The sequence below is a fragment of the Cynocephalus volans genome, chromosome 3 (assembly GCF_027409185.1).
Source record: "Cynocephalus volans isolate mCynVol1 chromosome 3, mCynVol1.pri, whole genome shotgun sequence".
Taxonomy (NCBI): domain Eukaryota; kingdom Metazoa; phylum Chordata; class Mammalia; order Dermoptera; family Cynocephalidae; genus Cynocephalus; species Cynocephalus volans.
This window is the reverse complement of record NC_084462.1, coordinates 23,031,424-23,048,550: the sequence shown is the minus strand read 5'-3', so window position 1 is coordinate 23,048,550 and position 17,127 is coordinate 23,031,424. Positions and strand designations below refer to the sequence as shown.

Genomic DNA, 17,127 nt, shown 5'->3' with positions numbered 1-17,127 from the left:
CCAGACCGGGCCAATCGAGCACGGAGTACCGCCGCTCTGCTAGACCCGGCTAGCCGCCAGCCGAAGGACCGCCTGGCTCCAGGTAATCTGAAACCAAGCGCGTGTGAGTTCACGACGCGGACTGCGCCTGCGCAAGGCTCGGCTGCGACTCGAGCCTCGGAGAGGGTGACCCCATCGGAGAGCCCGGGGTGCGGCGGGGGCCGGACAGCCGGTGACGCTGGGCCCTGCTTGGGACTGCGTGGAGGACGGGGCGGAGTTCACTGCGTTGGACACTTAGAGTGAGTTCCTATTTGATCATCGCAGGAGCCCCGGGAGTCGGGTGGAGACAGCCCAGAGGCGCGAGCAGGATTGGAGCCGGGGCCATCCGGTGAGGAAACCGAGGCTCTGAAGGCCCGTGTGGAGGGTCGGCTGAGCCTGAGGGTCACGTGAGCGTCTGGGGATGGAGGATGGCCTCGACGTGTCTCTAATTTAGTAGGTTAATGAGCTTGAGTAGGAAAAAAAATGACACCTTTGTTTTCTCTGTGAGAAATTTAGCATTTCCTTCTCTGATTGTTGGAGCAGCGTTAGCAGTGCCTGAAACTATGTCGAAATTTCAAGCGGGGATGAGCGTAAATGGTATTTCCAGATAGTTTCTGCAGCAACTACAAGGTGATATCTCGAGCTACCGTTTACATTCATTCCTGCTTTGAAATTATGATAGAAGATTGTTATTTGCATTGAAAAAGAAGTGCATATGCTAGTATAGCATAAATGTGTTTTTGAACCATTTTGATTCCTATTTCTTTTTTGTAATTCTGTGTATTTTAATGGACGCACGTAAACACTGTGCCTGTAAGGAGTGGCAGGTCGTGCCAGATGCAGAATGGTGTAGGCCCTCTGCACTAGTGCCTTAGCTAAGGTGCTGGTCAGGAGAGGCTGTCTCATTTGTTAGGTGGACTTCGGTGCAAGCTGGCCGGTCTCACCCACTGCACTGTGGCCGTACCCCTCTCTGGCCCTCAGTTTTTGTTTTTTTGTGTGTGTGTCTGTTTGATGGCTGACTCGTAAGGGGATCCAAAACCTTGACTTTGGTGTTATCAGCACCATGCTCTCCCAATTGAGCTAAACAGCCAGCGCCCTGGGCCTCAGTTACTAATCTGTTCAATCTGCTATCACCTCTAAAGTCGTTGCATCAGACCTTAAAATATGTGCATGGTGTTAACTGGTTATTCTGATTTTTTTAATCAAAGGGTTTAAAGTATGTGGGCCAGAATCTCTAGCCCAGCACTGTCTCATAAAAACATAATGCAAGCATATATACAATTTAAAACTTTCAAGTAGCCACATTAAACTAAAAAGAAATTGTGAAATTGTTAATAATTTTATTTAGCCCAATATGTCTGAAATATTATTTCGATAGGTGAAGAAGTCGTTAATATGCTTGCATTTTGTTCTTTTTCTTTCTTTCATTTTTTTTTTGTACAAAGACTTTGAAATCTGGTGTGTATTTTATATTTATAGCACATCTCCATTCAGACTGGCTACATTTCAAGTGCTCAGTAGCCACATGTGGCCAGTGGCTACTGTACTGGACAGCCCAACTCTTCTCCATTTATCCACAAATTTTGCAGAAAAGTAATGCTTGATGGGCTGGCTGGTTAGCTCAGTTGGTTAGAGCGTGGCCTTGTAATACCAAGGCCAAGGGTTTGGTTTCTGTACCGGCCAGCTGCCAAAAAAAAAAAGTAATACTTGAGTTAGCTTCCCTTTGCAGAGGCCTAGAAAGCCAACAATTTTTTCCTAATAGTAATGATCATAGCTTTGATTTTTAAACACCTATTAAACACCTGACATTGTGCTAAAAACATCTCAGTTAATATCATCTTGCAGTGTGAAGAAACCAAAGCACAGAAAGGTCAAGTGATGGGCCCGGTCACAGAGCTCTGTCCAGAACTCAGACTCGTGCTCAATGATCATGATTTGATAGTATCCATAGCTTATGTCTGTGAAGTACTTACCATGCTAGCACTGTGCTATACATAGGCGAGACTGAGGCTAGAGCAGTGAGTGTGTGTGGACACATAAGTGGTTGTTTGGTGAAGGTGAAATCTAAACTTAGGCTTTCTAACCTTAGGACCCACACTTGTAACCACCTCTCTCTCTTCTTTCTGCCTTTTGTGACTAGGAACCTAAGTTGACTTCCTTATTTTTCCTGACGTATCCAGGCCCTGGAGGGACAGGAAAGCCAGAGATGGACTGCTTGAGACTCACCCGGCTCTTTATCCCTCGCCCTATGGGACTGTCCATCCTGCAACACCTTGATCCTTGCAGAGCCAGGTGGGTAGGAGGCAGGGAGGGGCCTGCATGGCTGAAGGCCATGAGGCTGACTCGGCCGGTGTCAGTGGCCTTCAGCTGCTCCCTCTCTCAGCTGTCCCTCAGCCAGGGGAGCCAGAAGAATAGGAACAGCCTTAGCTCTGACCCGAGCCAGCCCAGCCCCACAGCCACTCAGGAAGAAGAGGAGGAGGAGGAGAGCTTTGGGACCCTCTCCGACAAATACTCCTCCCGGAGAATGTTCCACAAATCCACAGCCCAGTTGTATAACCTACGGCTCAAGGAACAGAGTGTTGAGGAAGATGAGGAAAGAGAACTGGAGCCAAAACCACGGCAGGGCCAGAAAAACACTCCGTACTGGTACTTCTTGCAGTGCAAATGCCTGATCAAGGAAGGAAAGGTGAGGGAACCTGTGGGTTCTGCTGCTCCTGGCTTCTACTTCCCGGTGGTTCTGTTTTTTGTGAGGGGCCACACTACCTTACCAGTCTTTAAATGTTGGGATGTTCAGGGCTCTACCTCGGGCCTCTTCCTTTCTCTCTTCTAACTCACTCTGGTGACCTGCCGGCCTCATGGCTTAAAGTGTACCCCTGCCCTCTGCCACCCTCTGCTTCAGTTTTCATGTTCATATCTCCAGCCCCAGCCTGCCTATGGACTCCTGATCTGTGCATTCAGCTTCGTCCTTGCCGTCTCTCTGACACTTATCCAGACAGCCACCTGTATAAACCCAAGCCTGAAATGTTTGTCCCCAACCTTGATTTCCCTACACTTTCTTCATCTCACTAAATGGTAACTCCATTATTCCATTTGCCCAGGTCACATGTTTTCAGGTCAATGTTCTCTTTCTCTTACCAACTCTACCTTCAGAATGTCACCAGCCCTAACTGCTTCTCACAACCCTACCCCTGAATGCCCAGGTGTGGCCTTCTTGCTCTCCCCAGCCATTAGGACACTTGTCACTGGGCTCCCTGCTACTCTTGTCACCTCCTGTCCTGCCATCTGCTTGCAGCACAGAGCCATCCTGTTAAACAGAAAGCAGATCATGTTAATCCTCTCTCCAAAACTCCCAGTGTATTTAGTGACGTTAATGTTGTTCATTTTCTCAGGTGTTGATAATGGCATTGTGTTTAAAAGTCTCTTAGAGGTATGTGTTGAAAGTCTTATGGATGAAATGATAGAATGTCTGGGATTTGCTTTAAAAATTCATTTTGCAGTGGGAGTGCAGGTTATAGATGCAACAAGATTGGCCAAATGTTAATAATCATTCTACTAATACTAGTCTCTTTACTTTTGTATACATTTGAAATTTTCCATAATGAAAAGTTAAGAAATGAACAAAAAGAAGCCAAAGTCCTCACAATGGCTTATGAAGCCTGCAAGATCTGCCACCACCTTCCTCCCCACCCGTTACTTTTCCTCCCTCACCTCCTGCCCCACCCTTACTTACTCTGCTGTAGCCACCATAGCACCTCAGCTACTCATTCAACTCCTGGCCTTTGCACGGGCTGTTCCCTCAGAGAGCCACATGGCTCCCTCACCTTCCTCAGGTCTTTGTTCATATGTCACTTTCTGGGAAAGGCCCTGCTAGGCCATCGTATCTAAAAGTGGACGCCCCACACCCTTGTTCTGGTGCTCTCTACTTTGCTTTTCTCACAGCACCTATCACCATTTGACACGCTATGTATTTTTCTTTCTTTTTGTGGCTGGCCGGTACTTGGACCAAACCCTGGACCTTAATGTTACCAGCACCATGCTCTAACCAACAAGGCTACCCAGCCAGCCCTGTTTTGCTTAATTATCCCATTTGGCGTCTCTCTTTCCACACTAGAATATGAGCTCCATGAGGGAGCGTCCTCTTGTTCACAGCTATATCCCCAGTGAATAGATGTTTCTGGCTCATAGGAGGACTTAATAATTATTGCTGGAATGAACAGATGAAAATACAGATGGCCCCCAACTTAACGATAGTTAGACTTAACCATGTTCAACTTTCACTGTGAAAGTGATCCACATTTGGTAGAAACTGTACTTCAAGCACCCATATGGCTATTATGTTTTTCACTTTCAGTCCAGTATTCAATAAATTACATGAGATGTTCAACATTTTGTTATAAAACAGGCTTTGTGTTAGGTGATTTTGCCTAACTATGGGTTAACTTAAGTGTTCTGAGCACGTTTAAGTTAGGCTAGACTAAGCTGTGATGTTCCGTAGGTTAGGTGTATTAAATGTATTTTTGGTTTAATGATATTTTCAACTTATGATGGGCTTATTGGGATGTAACCTCATCGTAAGACGAGGAGTATCTGTAGTGAAGGGGTAAAGGAGTGAACTGTGGATTTAACAGGGAATGGTGTAGGGGCAGGGATAGGGCAAAGACAGCTGTGGGCTGAGGGGTTTGCAGGCAGGAAGCCCACTCCCAGGACTGCTGTCCTGCACCCTCTTAGGAGAGTCCCGCAGCCTTCCTCCCTCTGCTGAGGGTCTCTGAGGCCATCCTGAGCCCCCTTCCCTGTCTCCCCCTTCCCCACAGCTGGCTGAGGCCCTGGACCTGTTTGAGAGGCAGATGCTGAAGGAGGAGCGACTCCAGCCCATGGAGAGCAACTACACAGTGCTGATTGGGGGCTGCGGGCGGGCTGGCTACCTGAAAAAGGCCTTCAGGCTCTACAACGATGTGAGTAAGGGCTGCTGGGCCACAGGGGCGCAGCTCTGAGATCATGGGTTTGGACCACAAAGAGCTGGGTGCAGATTCTGAACAATGCCTCGTGCTAGTGCATTACCCTGGGCAGATGATTTCACCACGCTGGCCTCAGATTCATCCTCTGTAAACGTGGGATGATCTTGGGTGATTAAATGAGATGACGTGGAAAGCACCTGCCTGGACCACAACGGGCTCCACACGCCTCTTCCTTTTCCGCTGCTGTGCCTGGTTTGTCATCCCCCACACGTGTGCACACACACCCCTTTCTTCCAGAGTTGGTCCTTTGACAAAGGGCTTTCATTCCTCGTGGAAGATGGTCTCGCTTTACATTCTCCCACCTCTTGGGTATGTCATATTTGTAACGCTCAGAGCTAGGATGCTGTTCCTTCGTGAGTCAGGAAAGAGCCTTGCCTGGGAGGATGGTAGATTCTAGCAGGAGAGATCCCATATCCTCCTGCAGCCAGAAGCTGGGGTAGTCTTCACTCCTGCAAGGGCTTCTGAGAACTCCAGTCCTCTTGTCATTTGGGACACTCCACTCCGGGCCTGGTGACCACTAGCTGGAAGCAAGGGGGAGAAATGGTAGCTACAAATGATAAAGTAACCTCATGTCCTTTAAATGACCTAATACAATGTCATGGCATGGAAAAACAAGCAGCTGCCCTGACCATCCAGCTAGCAGAAGAGAGTCCTGGTGCTAAGCCAGGGGCAGGCGGAGAGAGTGGGTATTGTTTACTGTGGCTCTTGGTTAACAGCCCAGTAACAGCCCTTCCTTGCATTTGGAAGATCCTTAAGTGACTACCCTGCACATAACCTCTTCAGAGAAGCCCAAGCCATTCTGTTTTACCTTTCTCATTCTCTATCACTGTCACTTTGTTGCTTTTTTTTTTTTGGTTGAGGTACTTTTAAAAATAAACTCCTTACTTTAGAATAATTTAAGATTTATAGGAAAGTTGCATTGACAGCATAGAAAGTTCCCAAATACCCCTCACCCAACTTTACCATGTTAACACCTTACATTACAATGATACATTTGTCAAAACTAAGACGCCTACATCTGTATATTACTGTTAACTAAACTCCAGACTTTATTTGGATTTCACCAGTTTCTCCATTGATATCCTTTTTCTATTCCTGTATCCAGTCCAGGTTTCCATACTGGCTCCTCTAGTCTGATACTTTCTGAGTCTTGTTTTTCATGACCTTGACAGTTTTGAGATGTACTTGCCAGGTATTTTAATTGCCCGTCAGTGTGTGTTAGGCTGGTGCTTTCTCATGATGGGACTGGGGTTATGGGTTTGGGGAAAGAACATCACAGAGGTGAAGTGCCCTTCTGATGTCAGTGGGTACGTGACATCAACATGATTCATCACTGGTGACATTAACCTTGGTCATTTGGTGAAAGTTGTTTTTGCCAGATTGCTGCAGTGTGAAGTTACTCTTCCTTTTCCATCCATTTTCTGGGTGCCTTTCATAGCACTTATTACTGTTGGTGATAACTTACTCATTCACAGTGTGTCTCCCTTCTCGAGTGTAAGCTCGGTGAAGACAGGTGTGTCTGCTCTGCTTGCCACCAGGGGCCAGTGCTGTGCATGTAGGGAGTTCTTAGTACCCATCTATTCAATGTGTGAATACATGCAGAGCCTACGTCATCCTCAAAGTAGGGGTCACCAGCTTCACTTTTCAGATAAGGAAACTCAGGCCCAGAGAGATGAAGGGACATATCCAAGGCTACCAGTGCTCTCACTTGAGAGCACTGGAGCTGAGAGCTGAGCCCAAAACAGCCTGACTCTAGCAGCTTTTTATTCCCCTCAGCAGTTTGTCACCTGCCCTCGGTCAGATGGCCCTTCTCTGGGAAGCAGTGAGTGCTTGGCTTTAGCAGGAAGTTCTGCCTCAGTCTCCTGGAGGCTTGAGTGTTAGTTCCTCCCCTAGCGTGTGTGACTTGGCAGGTTGAGTGGCCCTGAGAATGTGCATTGCTTCCAGCTGCTGCTGCTGGTTTGGGGGCCACCCCCAGAACACTGACATACACTCTCCTACTCAACCCTTTCAGCAACCTCTCAAGGTGATGGTATCATCCTCATTTCACGACAAGGAGCTAATGCCCACAATCCCTTAGTAAGCACTATGCTTCCTTTCTCAGAGCATTTCCACTCTGTGACCACCTGACAGGCAGGGTGACCTGGTTGGGCCTGAATGTAGGGACATCAGGTGGACCCTGTGGCAAACACCCTAGGTCCAGAGTGGGCTGACAAGTGCCCATGGGAGGATGGTTTCTTGTTTGGTACACCTGGGGGTGTGGGCTCAGTTTTCAGAGTCCCTCTAGCAGTCAGGGGTTGGAGAGCCAGGCTCTGCTGTGTCATTTGGCACTGCCCTGGGCCTGTTGAATATGTTACTGCAGTCCCCGCTAGCTTCCTCTGGGATGGCTGCTCGCCTGCGCATCCAGCTGATCCCAGAGCCACCCCTGTGTTTCTCTCATCTCATCAGATGAAAAAGCGGGACCTGGAGCCCTCAGATGCCACATACACGGCCCTGTTCAATGTCTGTGCCGAATCTCCCTGGAAGGACTCTGCTCTGCAGAATGCCCTGAAGCTCCGGCAGCAGCTTCAGGCCAAAAACATCCAGCTCAACCTGAAAACATACCACGCCCTACTGAAGATGGCCGCCAGGTGCGCAGACCTCAGGATGTGCCTCGACGTGTTCAAGGTGGGCATGCGCCTTCCTTCCTACTCTGCTTGCGGTTAGCCCCATGTGGCAGGGGTGAGGCTATGGCCCTCCATCTCCCTTCATGCTCCTTCAAGAAGGTTCAGGGAAGATGAGGCATCCCTGTGCTGGGCGGTGGGTTCACAGATGAGTCCAAGACCCTGCCCTCGGAGGTCTCAGTCTGACAGAAAGACAGAAGGTGTGTGCTTCTGTGTGCTGTGTCTCTGAAGGGGGAGGACTTCACAGAGGAGGCACACGTGACCTGAGTGTCCGGGATGAGTCGCTGCTCACAGGTAGGACCCCCTGTGCAGAAAGAGCAGTGGGAGTGAACGCCCTGGCTCCAGGGCGCTATGGAGTCCGGGCTGGTCAGTGTGTCGGGCTCAAGGGACACAGGCGAGTGCAGGTATGGGACACTGAGCAGGGCCTATTCCAGAAGGGCCCTGGGTTCCAGGCAAGGTAGGGCTTCAGCCTGTGTCCTGTTCTACTCCCCCATCGCCTGGTAAGAAGTGTTTTTTATTCCCATTTCACAGAGAAGGAGATCTTGAGGGTTTAAGCAGGAAGGACGATGACCAGGGTGTTGGTACTGCTGTCCCAGGTTGCAAGAAAGAATACACCTTATATGAAGGTTTGTCGTAAGGATGCCTGGGAAGCAGAGAAGGTTCCAGGTGCCCACAGCCAGGCCTCAGGAGGACCAGAGCAGTGTGAGGGCTCCGACTGCCCTTAGCTGCCTTGTCATTGTGCTAGTCCCTTGGGCCTGGCAGGCACATCTCGCGGTCTCCTCTTACATTCTGCCCTGATGGTGACTTGGCGACTTTCAGTTTCTGCTCCTCCTGTGACTGACTGACGCTTTTCCTCACTGTACGTATCGAGTTCCCACTTGTTCCATTTGGGAGACAGGACCTGACAGGCTTTTCCTGGCTCTGTGTGGTGAAGAGCAGCCTGTTGGCCAGAGCTCACTACTGAGTGGCTCCCCGATAGCTGACTGGTCCTTAGACTGGCTGCCTTGAGCTGGCCAGCTCTTGCTGGGGAGGTAGGATCTTCGGGGACTTGAGCTTGGAGACCTCCCTGTGAGTGACAAATCTCTCCAAAGGGTGCTGTGGGCAAGGCAGTCCCAGAAGCTTCTGGAAGGGGACAGTGTAGCTGATAGGCCTCTTGCCTGGCCTGTCCAGAGATGTCAGATTGGTATTTTGGGCAGGTCTCTCTGGCTTGTGGGTTGGTGGATCAGAGAGGAAGAAGGACCAGCTGAGAGACAGCTGTAGTTGTCCAAGAAGAGAGAGCACAGACCAAACCTCACCAAGAGCCGACAACAGAGGAGGTGGCCCTGGGGTAAGGGAGGCAGGAGAGTGGCAGCAGTGGGGCTGGGAGCCCCTATGCTGACCAGAGGGACAGAGAAGAGAGGCTTGAGGAGAAGCCCAGAGGTGCTGAGAGGTGAGAGGAGCATCTCAAGAAGGCCATGGCCAACCCCGCACACCTAGGAGCAGCCAGTGATAGCGCCATGAGCCTTGCTGCCATGGGGGTGTTCCAGAGATCCCAGAAGACAAGTGCTCCCTGGGGCCTCACTCCACAGATGAGGAAACTGAGGCCGGGGAGTTGAGTGCCTTGCCTGCACCCACAGCTGGCCAGTGGTGGAGCTAGGACTTGAGCCAGTTCTGTGCCATTCCAGAGCCTCAGTCTGAGGGACTTTACGTGGCCCCTGGGATGGTCTTTGCCGAGGTGCTTCTCAGACCACTTGCTAGGAGCAGAGCCCGGAGAGAGGCCAGGGCAGGGAGCAGTTGGGCTGCTCTGCTCTGCTCGGGAGCTGGTTCTGAGCCGGCCCCAGAGCCATGTTCCAGCACCCACCTCCTCGAGGTGCACAGCCTGGGCTCTGCCATAGATTCTCAACAGAACTGCTTTGTTTCCTCCCCCAGGAAATTGTCAACAAAGGACACATGGTCACAGAGGAGACCTTCAGTTTCCTGCTCATGGGCTGCATCCAGGACAAGAAGACAGGCTTCCGATATGCCCTGCAGGTCTGTCCCTCCAGCCCTGCCTTTCTGCTCCACATCCCCCAGGTGTCTGCATCAGGGGTGCAAAACGATGATCCTGTCTGCATTTCTTGACCACCTACTACTGCCCTGTTCTGGGTGTTTTTACACTTGCAATCTTTTGGCCTTTCCAGCAGCCGCTGCAGAGCACGCTGCTCCCCTCATTTTACAGATGGCCCGGAGAGGAGGCCCGTGGAGGCACTGAGACGACCCGTCAAGTGAGGCACAGCCAGCCCATGCCTCTCCCATTCTGCAGGCCGGCCTTCTGGTTGGTCAGCCCAGACCCTCTAAACTCACAGTCTCTGCAAGCCTGCAGCACATTCACCTGGGGTACTCATTCAGCCCATCCCACCTCCCCACCCTGATTCAGCACCTCTGCAGGTGCGACCCAGGAGTCTCCATTTAATCCCAACAGTCTCATGGTCATCAAAGTTGAATGTGCTGCTCTAATCCTACCTCACACCCCCAGAGATATTCCTTCTTATCAAGCAGGGAGTTAGTGTTAGCATTGGCACAACAGCTGCTTTCATGGTTTCTCGGAGTTGGGAGGACCCAGAGCTTATCTGGGAGGATCCATGAGCAGTGTGAAGTGTGGTCCACAGAGCAGCAACAGCAGCCTCTCCTGGAGTGAGTCAGAAATGTAGGGTATTAGCCCCACCCAGACCTATTGTACCCAAATCTGCATTTCATCAAGATCGTTTGGCAGTTTATCTGTACAGAGTTTGAGCCCCAGTGATCTGAGACAGCCCTGGAGCACACGTTTGCATCTCTTCTGCAGAATCTCTGGAAGCAGTGGCCATCCAGCCATCCTGACCATCAGCATGCTTCTTTATAGTGAAAAACTAATCAAGATCTAATTCTGCTCACCCCTTGCCCTAGGTCTGTTCTAGCAAGAAATAATCTACTATATTAACAGCCAGTTTGTGTTGCACCCTTACTAAACTGCTTGAGCTACGTCCTGTTAGTCCCATTTTACAGGTGGGGAAACTGAGGCTCATAAAGGTTGAGGAACTTTCCTAAGGTCCCATACCCACTAAGTGGCAGAGCTGGAACTTTAACTTAAGTTCATCTGATGCCACAGCCTGAATCCCTACCAACACTGGGCTATCATGTGATTGCATTTGTGTCTTTGCTAAACCTCAGTTCTGTCAACCATTCCTTGGGTGATGTGGCTGCCAAGGCCCTTGCTATCCTCAAGACACTGCCCCAATGGGCAGTGGCCCTTTTGCAAGCTTTGCCAATCTGGGGCCTGACCATCCTCCCCCTGCCCCTTGTCGGCACACTTGTCTCTGATGAGGGCAGGACATGAGATGCATGCCCCCGGCCCCACATGGAGTGTGGACTCCTGTTGAGCCTACAAAGAGGAGTAAATCCGTGTGGCTCTTAGAAATGGCAGGGTCTCAGTGAGTGTCAGAGTGACCCAGATGCTATCAGAGCTGCTTTTGTTGATTAAACACTGAGTGACACCATGCTGTGGAGAAGAGAATGGTCTCCTCTCAAGAGGAAATGGAGGCTCCCAGGGCCCACAGCTAGTGAAAGGGAGCAGGGCTTCAGCCACTGCCTGCCTGACCCCAGCACAACCCTCTGCTGTCTCTGAGGTTGGCTCTGCCCCTTGCCACACCAGGCTCTCCAGGAAGCCTGAGTGTTCCAGCCTTAGCACTCATGTCTGGGGCCGGGCCCACAGCGGGCACTCAGGATGTGCTGCTGAATTCCAGCCGTAAAATCAGTTTAGACTTCCAGAACCTAGTCTCTGGCCGACCTCCCCTTAGGGAAGCACACAGAGAAGGTGGGCAGAGACCCCCTGGTATAGGGGTCCCAGGAAGAAGGCAGAAGGATGAGAATGTGAGAATAGTTTGGGGGTGAAATCAAGGAAGGACAGGAGGCCTCCTAGGGAGTTCCAGAGTTCTGACAATTCTTAGTTGCCAGAGCCTGGTGTTGTATTAGATACTTTCCTTATTCTTTTTTTTTTTTTTTTTTTAAAGATGACCGGTAAGGGGATCTTAACCCTTGACTTGGTGTTGTCAGCACCACGCTCACCCAGTGAGCTAACCGGCCTTCCCTATATGGGATCCGAACCCGTTGCTTTGGTGTTATCAGCACCGCACTCTCCCAAGTGAGCCACGGGCCAACCCCGATACTTTCCATATTCTTGTCTTGCCTTTGGCATTTGCTGGCCTGACTGCTGACTCCAAGCACCCACCTCTGCCGAGGTGACGTGTGTCTCTCCCCAAGCAGGTGTGGAGGCAGATGCTGAGTCTGGGGCTCAAGCCAAGCCGGCACATCTACAACTTGCTGTTGGGGGCAGCTCGTGACTGTGGCCTGGGGGACCCAGAGGTGGCCTCAGAGCTGCTCCTGAGGCCCAGGGAAGAGATAGCCCTGCTCCAGCCCCCGGGAGGCAAGCGGCGGGCAAGAGGAAGAGGCCAGGCCAAGGCAGGTGACAGCATGTCAGCCAGGCTGCACGTGGAAGCCCTAGAGAGGCAGCTGCTTCTGGAACCTTCTCAGGTACTTGAGGGGCCTCCAGAGCCTCAGGAGGCCAGATTGACCAGCAAGGCCCAGCCTGAGGTAGAAACCGAGGCAGAGCCTGACCACACAACGGCCCTCATCCCAGTGGCCCTGAATCCACCTCCCTTGCAGCCGGAGGTCAATCTCCTGACCCTCAAGGCCATCCCCCCGGCTGTGGTCTCCTTAGGGACAGTAACCACCCCCGCTGACAGGCTAGCCTTGATGGGGGGCCTGGAGGGCTTCCTGGCCAAGATGGCAGAGCACGGGCTCCAGCCCGACATCAAAACCCTCACGCTGCTGGCTGAGGTGGTGGAGGCTGGGAGCCCCGCAGAGGCCTTGCTGCTGACCCTCCTGGACACGCACCATGTGGAGGCTGATGTGACATTCTTCAACACACTGATGAGGAAGAAAAGCAAGCTGGGAGACCTGGAGGGGGCAAAGGTAAGGGGCTCAGAGGCAGGCATTTGGCCCTCAGTTGGGGACCCTCCTCCTCTTCCCTCTTCTGCTCCTTGGACTGCACAACCTGACGTCTTTTCCTGCCTTGGGTCCTCATATGCCCCTGAAGCCCCATTCTGGGCCTGACCTTGGGTGAAGTGCTGGGAATCGAGCAGGTAGAAGCTGGACATGCTCTCTGCTCCTCCTGGTGGAGTTCATGGATGGGTGGGAAGGCAGATGACAAACATTTCATTACTTGACAAGGGGGACACAAGATGTGCAGGTGCTGCAAGAACACATGGCCGAAGTGTCACTCAGCTGGGCCAAGAGGTTGCCCTCAGGCAGCCTCTAATGGCTCCCAGTGATGCTCCAGTGTCCTCGCCTTTTACACCCCGTCCCCCGACAGCACACTTACTCTGTGGACACTCTTCTAAGAGCTTCACTGCATTTGTTTCTTTACTGATCAGACCAGGAGGCACTGCTGGTACGTGGCTTTCTCCATTTCACAGATGGGGATGTTGGGTCCCTCATGGGATTTTGTTTATTCATATGACAAGTTTTTTTTATGAGATGCCTTTTTTGCCAGAAGTACTGCCCTGGGCACTTGTGAGGGTCAAAGGTGACAGACAGATTGCCTCTGCCTTCAGGCCTTCAGTGCAGAGCACACCTTCCTGTGGACAAGCTAAACATGATAGAGCCCATCCCCAGAGACCCTCCCTGACCCAGCCAGGCTGAGCAGGTGACCCTACACCTCACCCCTGGCCTTCCTCACTCCCGAGGCCAGCACTTCTGACATTGTGGACCACAAGTTCCTGAGGCCACTGGTCCTGAATGGTCGAGTGTGGGGATGGCCTGCAGAGGAGCATGTGACAGTGAGTGGAGGACGGGAACACGAAGGTATTCATGGAGAAGGGACGGCATGTTGGAGACAGGCAGGTTGGACGTCAGGGTGCACGTGCAGAGTGGTTGAATTCCTAAGAGGCAGGCTAGACAGGACTTAGGGCCTTGAGTGCCAAGCTGAGGCCACCGGCGTGATGCGGTCAACAGAGGGAGCTGTGATGCCTCCAGCAGAGTTGTGCCCCTGGGGCTAGGGCCTCCAGTTTCCAGCCCAGCACTTCACCAGAGAAGGCTCTCACCGGGGCCAGTGGTTTACAGGTTACAGTGACACCATGTCTGTCCTCACAGGCGCTGTTGCCAGTCCTGGCAAAGAGAGGAATCATCCCTAACCTACACACGTTCTGCAACCTGGCCATCGGGTGCCACAGGCCAAGAGATGGTCTGCAGCTACTTGCAGACATGAAGGTGAGGGGACCAGGCCCCTGGGCAGGACGCCTGTGGTGCTGAGGAGTACTTGGGGGTGCTCAGACAGTTGGGGTGGATGTGGGGGCCCGTCCACTGCCCAGGCCTCTGCACCTGGATAGGATAAACTGCATGGAGGCAGGGAGAGGGGGTCACTGGTCCCATCTGGGATAAAGTAGACCCTGGCGAGCTGCTGCAAGAATGGATGGAGAGCAAGGGGTGTTCCTATCTTGAAGGTGGCAGTGGGATGAGATTGAGGGGTGGGGTGGGCCTTGGCCCCAACACTCCAAAGGGATAGAGGGATCCCTGGGGAGGGGGAGGGCAGTTAATCAAGCCCTGAGGAGTTCTATATGCATCCCACCTGGCCTCCACTGGGACTTTGCTAAGTGGATTTTATCTGACTGCAGCAGAGGGCACTTCCTGGGGATCAGGTTTTTCATGTCCCCACATTCACTGTTTCCTTGCTGTTTTTCCTGGTGCTACTGGACTCACCCAGCCAATATTGGCTGTTTTTCTAGACTGACCATCACCTTCTGGTGACAGTGTTGTCACCAGTAAACCCATGGCCAGGAGCGAGGAGATGGTGTCTCCTGCATTGTTTTCTGCTTGAGTCAGCTGGTCTCTGAGAGCTGCACAGGTTTCCTTTAGGGCTGAGGGCAGGGTCCGGGTAGGACGGACCCACGGAATGGGGAACACTTGCTTGCTTTCCTTTTGGAGGAGAGAGTACAGCCTGTTGTTGCCACAGGCTGTACTGCCCTCTTGTCCCTGGTTGCTGGTCTTCAGAGCAGACCTGACTGGCTGGGCAACTCCCCAAGCTGGACATGCTGCAGCAGGCTGTTTAGTCCCAACAGCAGCCATCATCTTGCTGATTGTGTGACGTCCTTGATGTTCCAGAAATCCCATATGATGCCCAACACCCACATCTACAGCAGCCTCATCAACGCGGCCCTCAAGAAGCTCAACTACACCTATCTCATCGACATCCTGAAGGACATGAAGCAGAACAGAGTCCCGGTGAATGAAGTGGTCATCCGCCAACTGGAATTTGCGGCTGAGTACCCACCCACTTTTGACCGGGTATGTGTACCAGGCTTGAACATGCTCACCGTCCTCTAACCATCACCACCTCACCACCCACCCACCCCTGGTTCTGGCCTTTTGGGCTGGTGTTCCCTTGCTTAAAACTTTCCCTTAGGGGAAATCATAAAGTGCCCATACCACAGCCTGCAAATCCCTGTCTGCATGGCTCATTTCCTATCTCAGGCCAGTCTTCCCCTGGTTGACTGTCAGTCCCACTGGCCTTCTGACATTTCCTAGACACCACCATCCTTTCCTGCCTCAGGGCGTTTGTATTCCTTCTGCCTAGAATAGGCTCCCCTTGCTTTTCATGACTAATTCCTCCTCCTCCTGAAGACCTCCACTTAAATGGCTTCTCAGAGATGCCTTGCTGACTGCCTCCGCCACACATCTGAGTCTCTCCTCCCCACTACATACTGCCCTATTCCTTTATACCATGTTTTACTTTATAATTACATGCTCACGTGTGCAGTTCTCGCCTTCACTGAACCATAGGCTCCTAGAGGTGGAGACTTTCTGCCTTGCTCCCCTGCGTCCCCAGTGCCTGCACATTGCTTGGTATCAGTACATACTGTTTGTTCAGTGAACGGGCAGCAGTAGGGCAGGGTGATGGAATTTGTTTTGTGCTGGCTGATCATTCTCTTCCTGCTGCTCTGAGGCTATCAGGCTCTGGGTGTTTGGTTTTGGGTCTATTGAGTCAGACCCTGTGCTGAGCATCTCCACAGCAGCCAGAGCAACCGTGACCTGGAGGAACACGACCCAGGTGGGGAGGGAGACAAGTAAATCTGCAAGGACACAAGCCATGGGGCATGGAGCGGGCATGGCTATGCAGGTGCAACACTCGAATGCCATTCCAAAGGCTTAGTAGGAACGAGTGGGACAGCAGTGGAGAGCATGAACTGTTGGTTGTTAGTCTTTCCTTATTGATTCCTCAGAGTTCTTTGTATATTTTGGATACTAGTCTTTGGTCACATGAAGGAAGTATCTTTTAGTTAGTGGACTGTCTCTTCACTCTATGGGGTAAGGCCTACTAGGGGCCTTCTTAGGTTCAACTCAACAGTCACAAGACTACCAAAGGCCTAAAGCTTATTGTATTGAAATTATATACTCATACTCCCTTATGATGGTGGACTTGCTTAAATTTCTATTAGGTATGCTGAAAAGTTTTGCCTTATATGCTTTCAGGCTATATTAGGTACATTCAAGCTTAGAATTGTTTAATCTTTTCAATCAAACCTTTTATCATCACGTGACAACAGTTTTTACCTCTGATAATACTTTTGCCTGTTTTTTCTATATATTCCCCTTATAGCTTTCTTTTGGTATCTGCCTGGTGTTCCTTGTTTCTCCTTTTCTTTCCACCTGTCCCTAGAGACCATTGCAGGAGTGCCAGGATGATGGTTCAGAAGGGAGGCAGTGGCTGTGCCTATGGGGAGGCACGCAGCAGACTGGAGGCAGAGTTGATGGGACCCAGCAATTCTAGCTTGGGGGGCTGGGGTGACATCCATGGGTAGAGGAGCACAGCAGTACATATTTAGGAAGAAAGGTGACTGTAAGACAGGTGGGAATCTGGGCTTGCCCCATGGCACAGCAACTTTACCTGGAATCTGTTTCTCTACAATAAGCTACTCATATTGAACATTAACACCTTTTCTGCCCTGTCTCCTGTAGCTACCTGGGAGACTAGCAGGGATAAGGTTCCCTGAGGCCTGAGCCAACTGCCATGGTTTGGGATTAGCTGTAGGTAACATGCAATGATTCTTATCATCAGAGGGCTCCTCTGAACACCTGAACCCTGTGCTTTTCCAATTACAGTACAAAGTGAAAAACACCTACTTGGAGAAGATAGATGGCTTCCGAGCTTATTATAAGCAGTGGCTGAAAGTGATGCCAGCAGAGGAAACCCCCCACCCCTGGCAGAAGTTCCAGACCAAGCCCAAGGGGGACCAAGACATTCTCAAGGAAGCTGATGTGGACAGAGGCCTTGGGGGCAGGTGACAGGGAGCATAGCTGGAATAAAGTACCTGGTTGTTTGTTATAGTGCTTCGTGGGAGCCCCAGGAGTGCCCTCCATATTAAAGACAAGTGAACATGCTA

General features: G+C 51.4%; 1 protein-coding gene across 5 annotated transcripts; it reads left to right on the top strand.

Moving 5' to 3' along the window:
* The first annotated feature begins 143 nt into the window (after positions 1-143).
* PTCD1 (pentatricopeptide repeat domain 1) lies at positions 144-17,125 on the top strand. 5 transcript variants are annotated; one of them, XM_063088596.1, is made up of 9 exons: positions 144-278; positions 2,199-2,704; positions 4,830-4,970; positions 7,479-7,697; positions 9,602-9,703; positions 11,954-12,661; positions 13,841-13,957; positions 14,849-15,031; positions 16,847-17,125. In XM_063088596.1, exons 2-9 carry the CDS (start codon positions 2,225-2,227, stop codon positions 17,027-17,029), a joined length of 2,133 nt encoding a protein of 710 aa, XP_062944666.1. In that variant the 5' UTR covers positions 144-278; positions 2,199-2,224; the 3' UTR covers positions 17,030-17,125. The 5 variants fall into 5 exon arrangements, with proteins under 5 accessions (XP_062944666.1, XP_062944668.1, XP_062944669.1 ...); XM_063088598.1 differs by having other exon boundaries at positions 2,159-2,704; XM_063088599.1 differs by lacking the exon at positions 144-278 and adding an exon at positions 288-367.
* Positions 17,126-17,127: the final 2 nt, after the last annotated feature.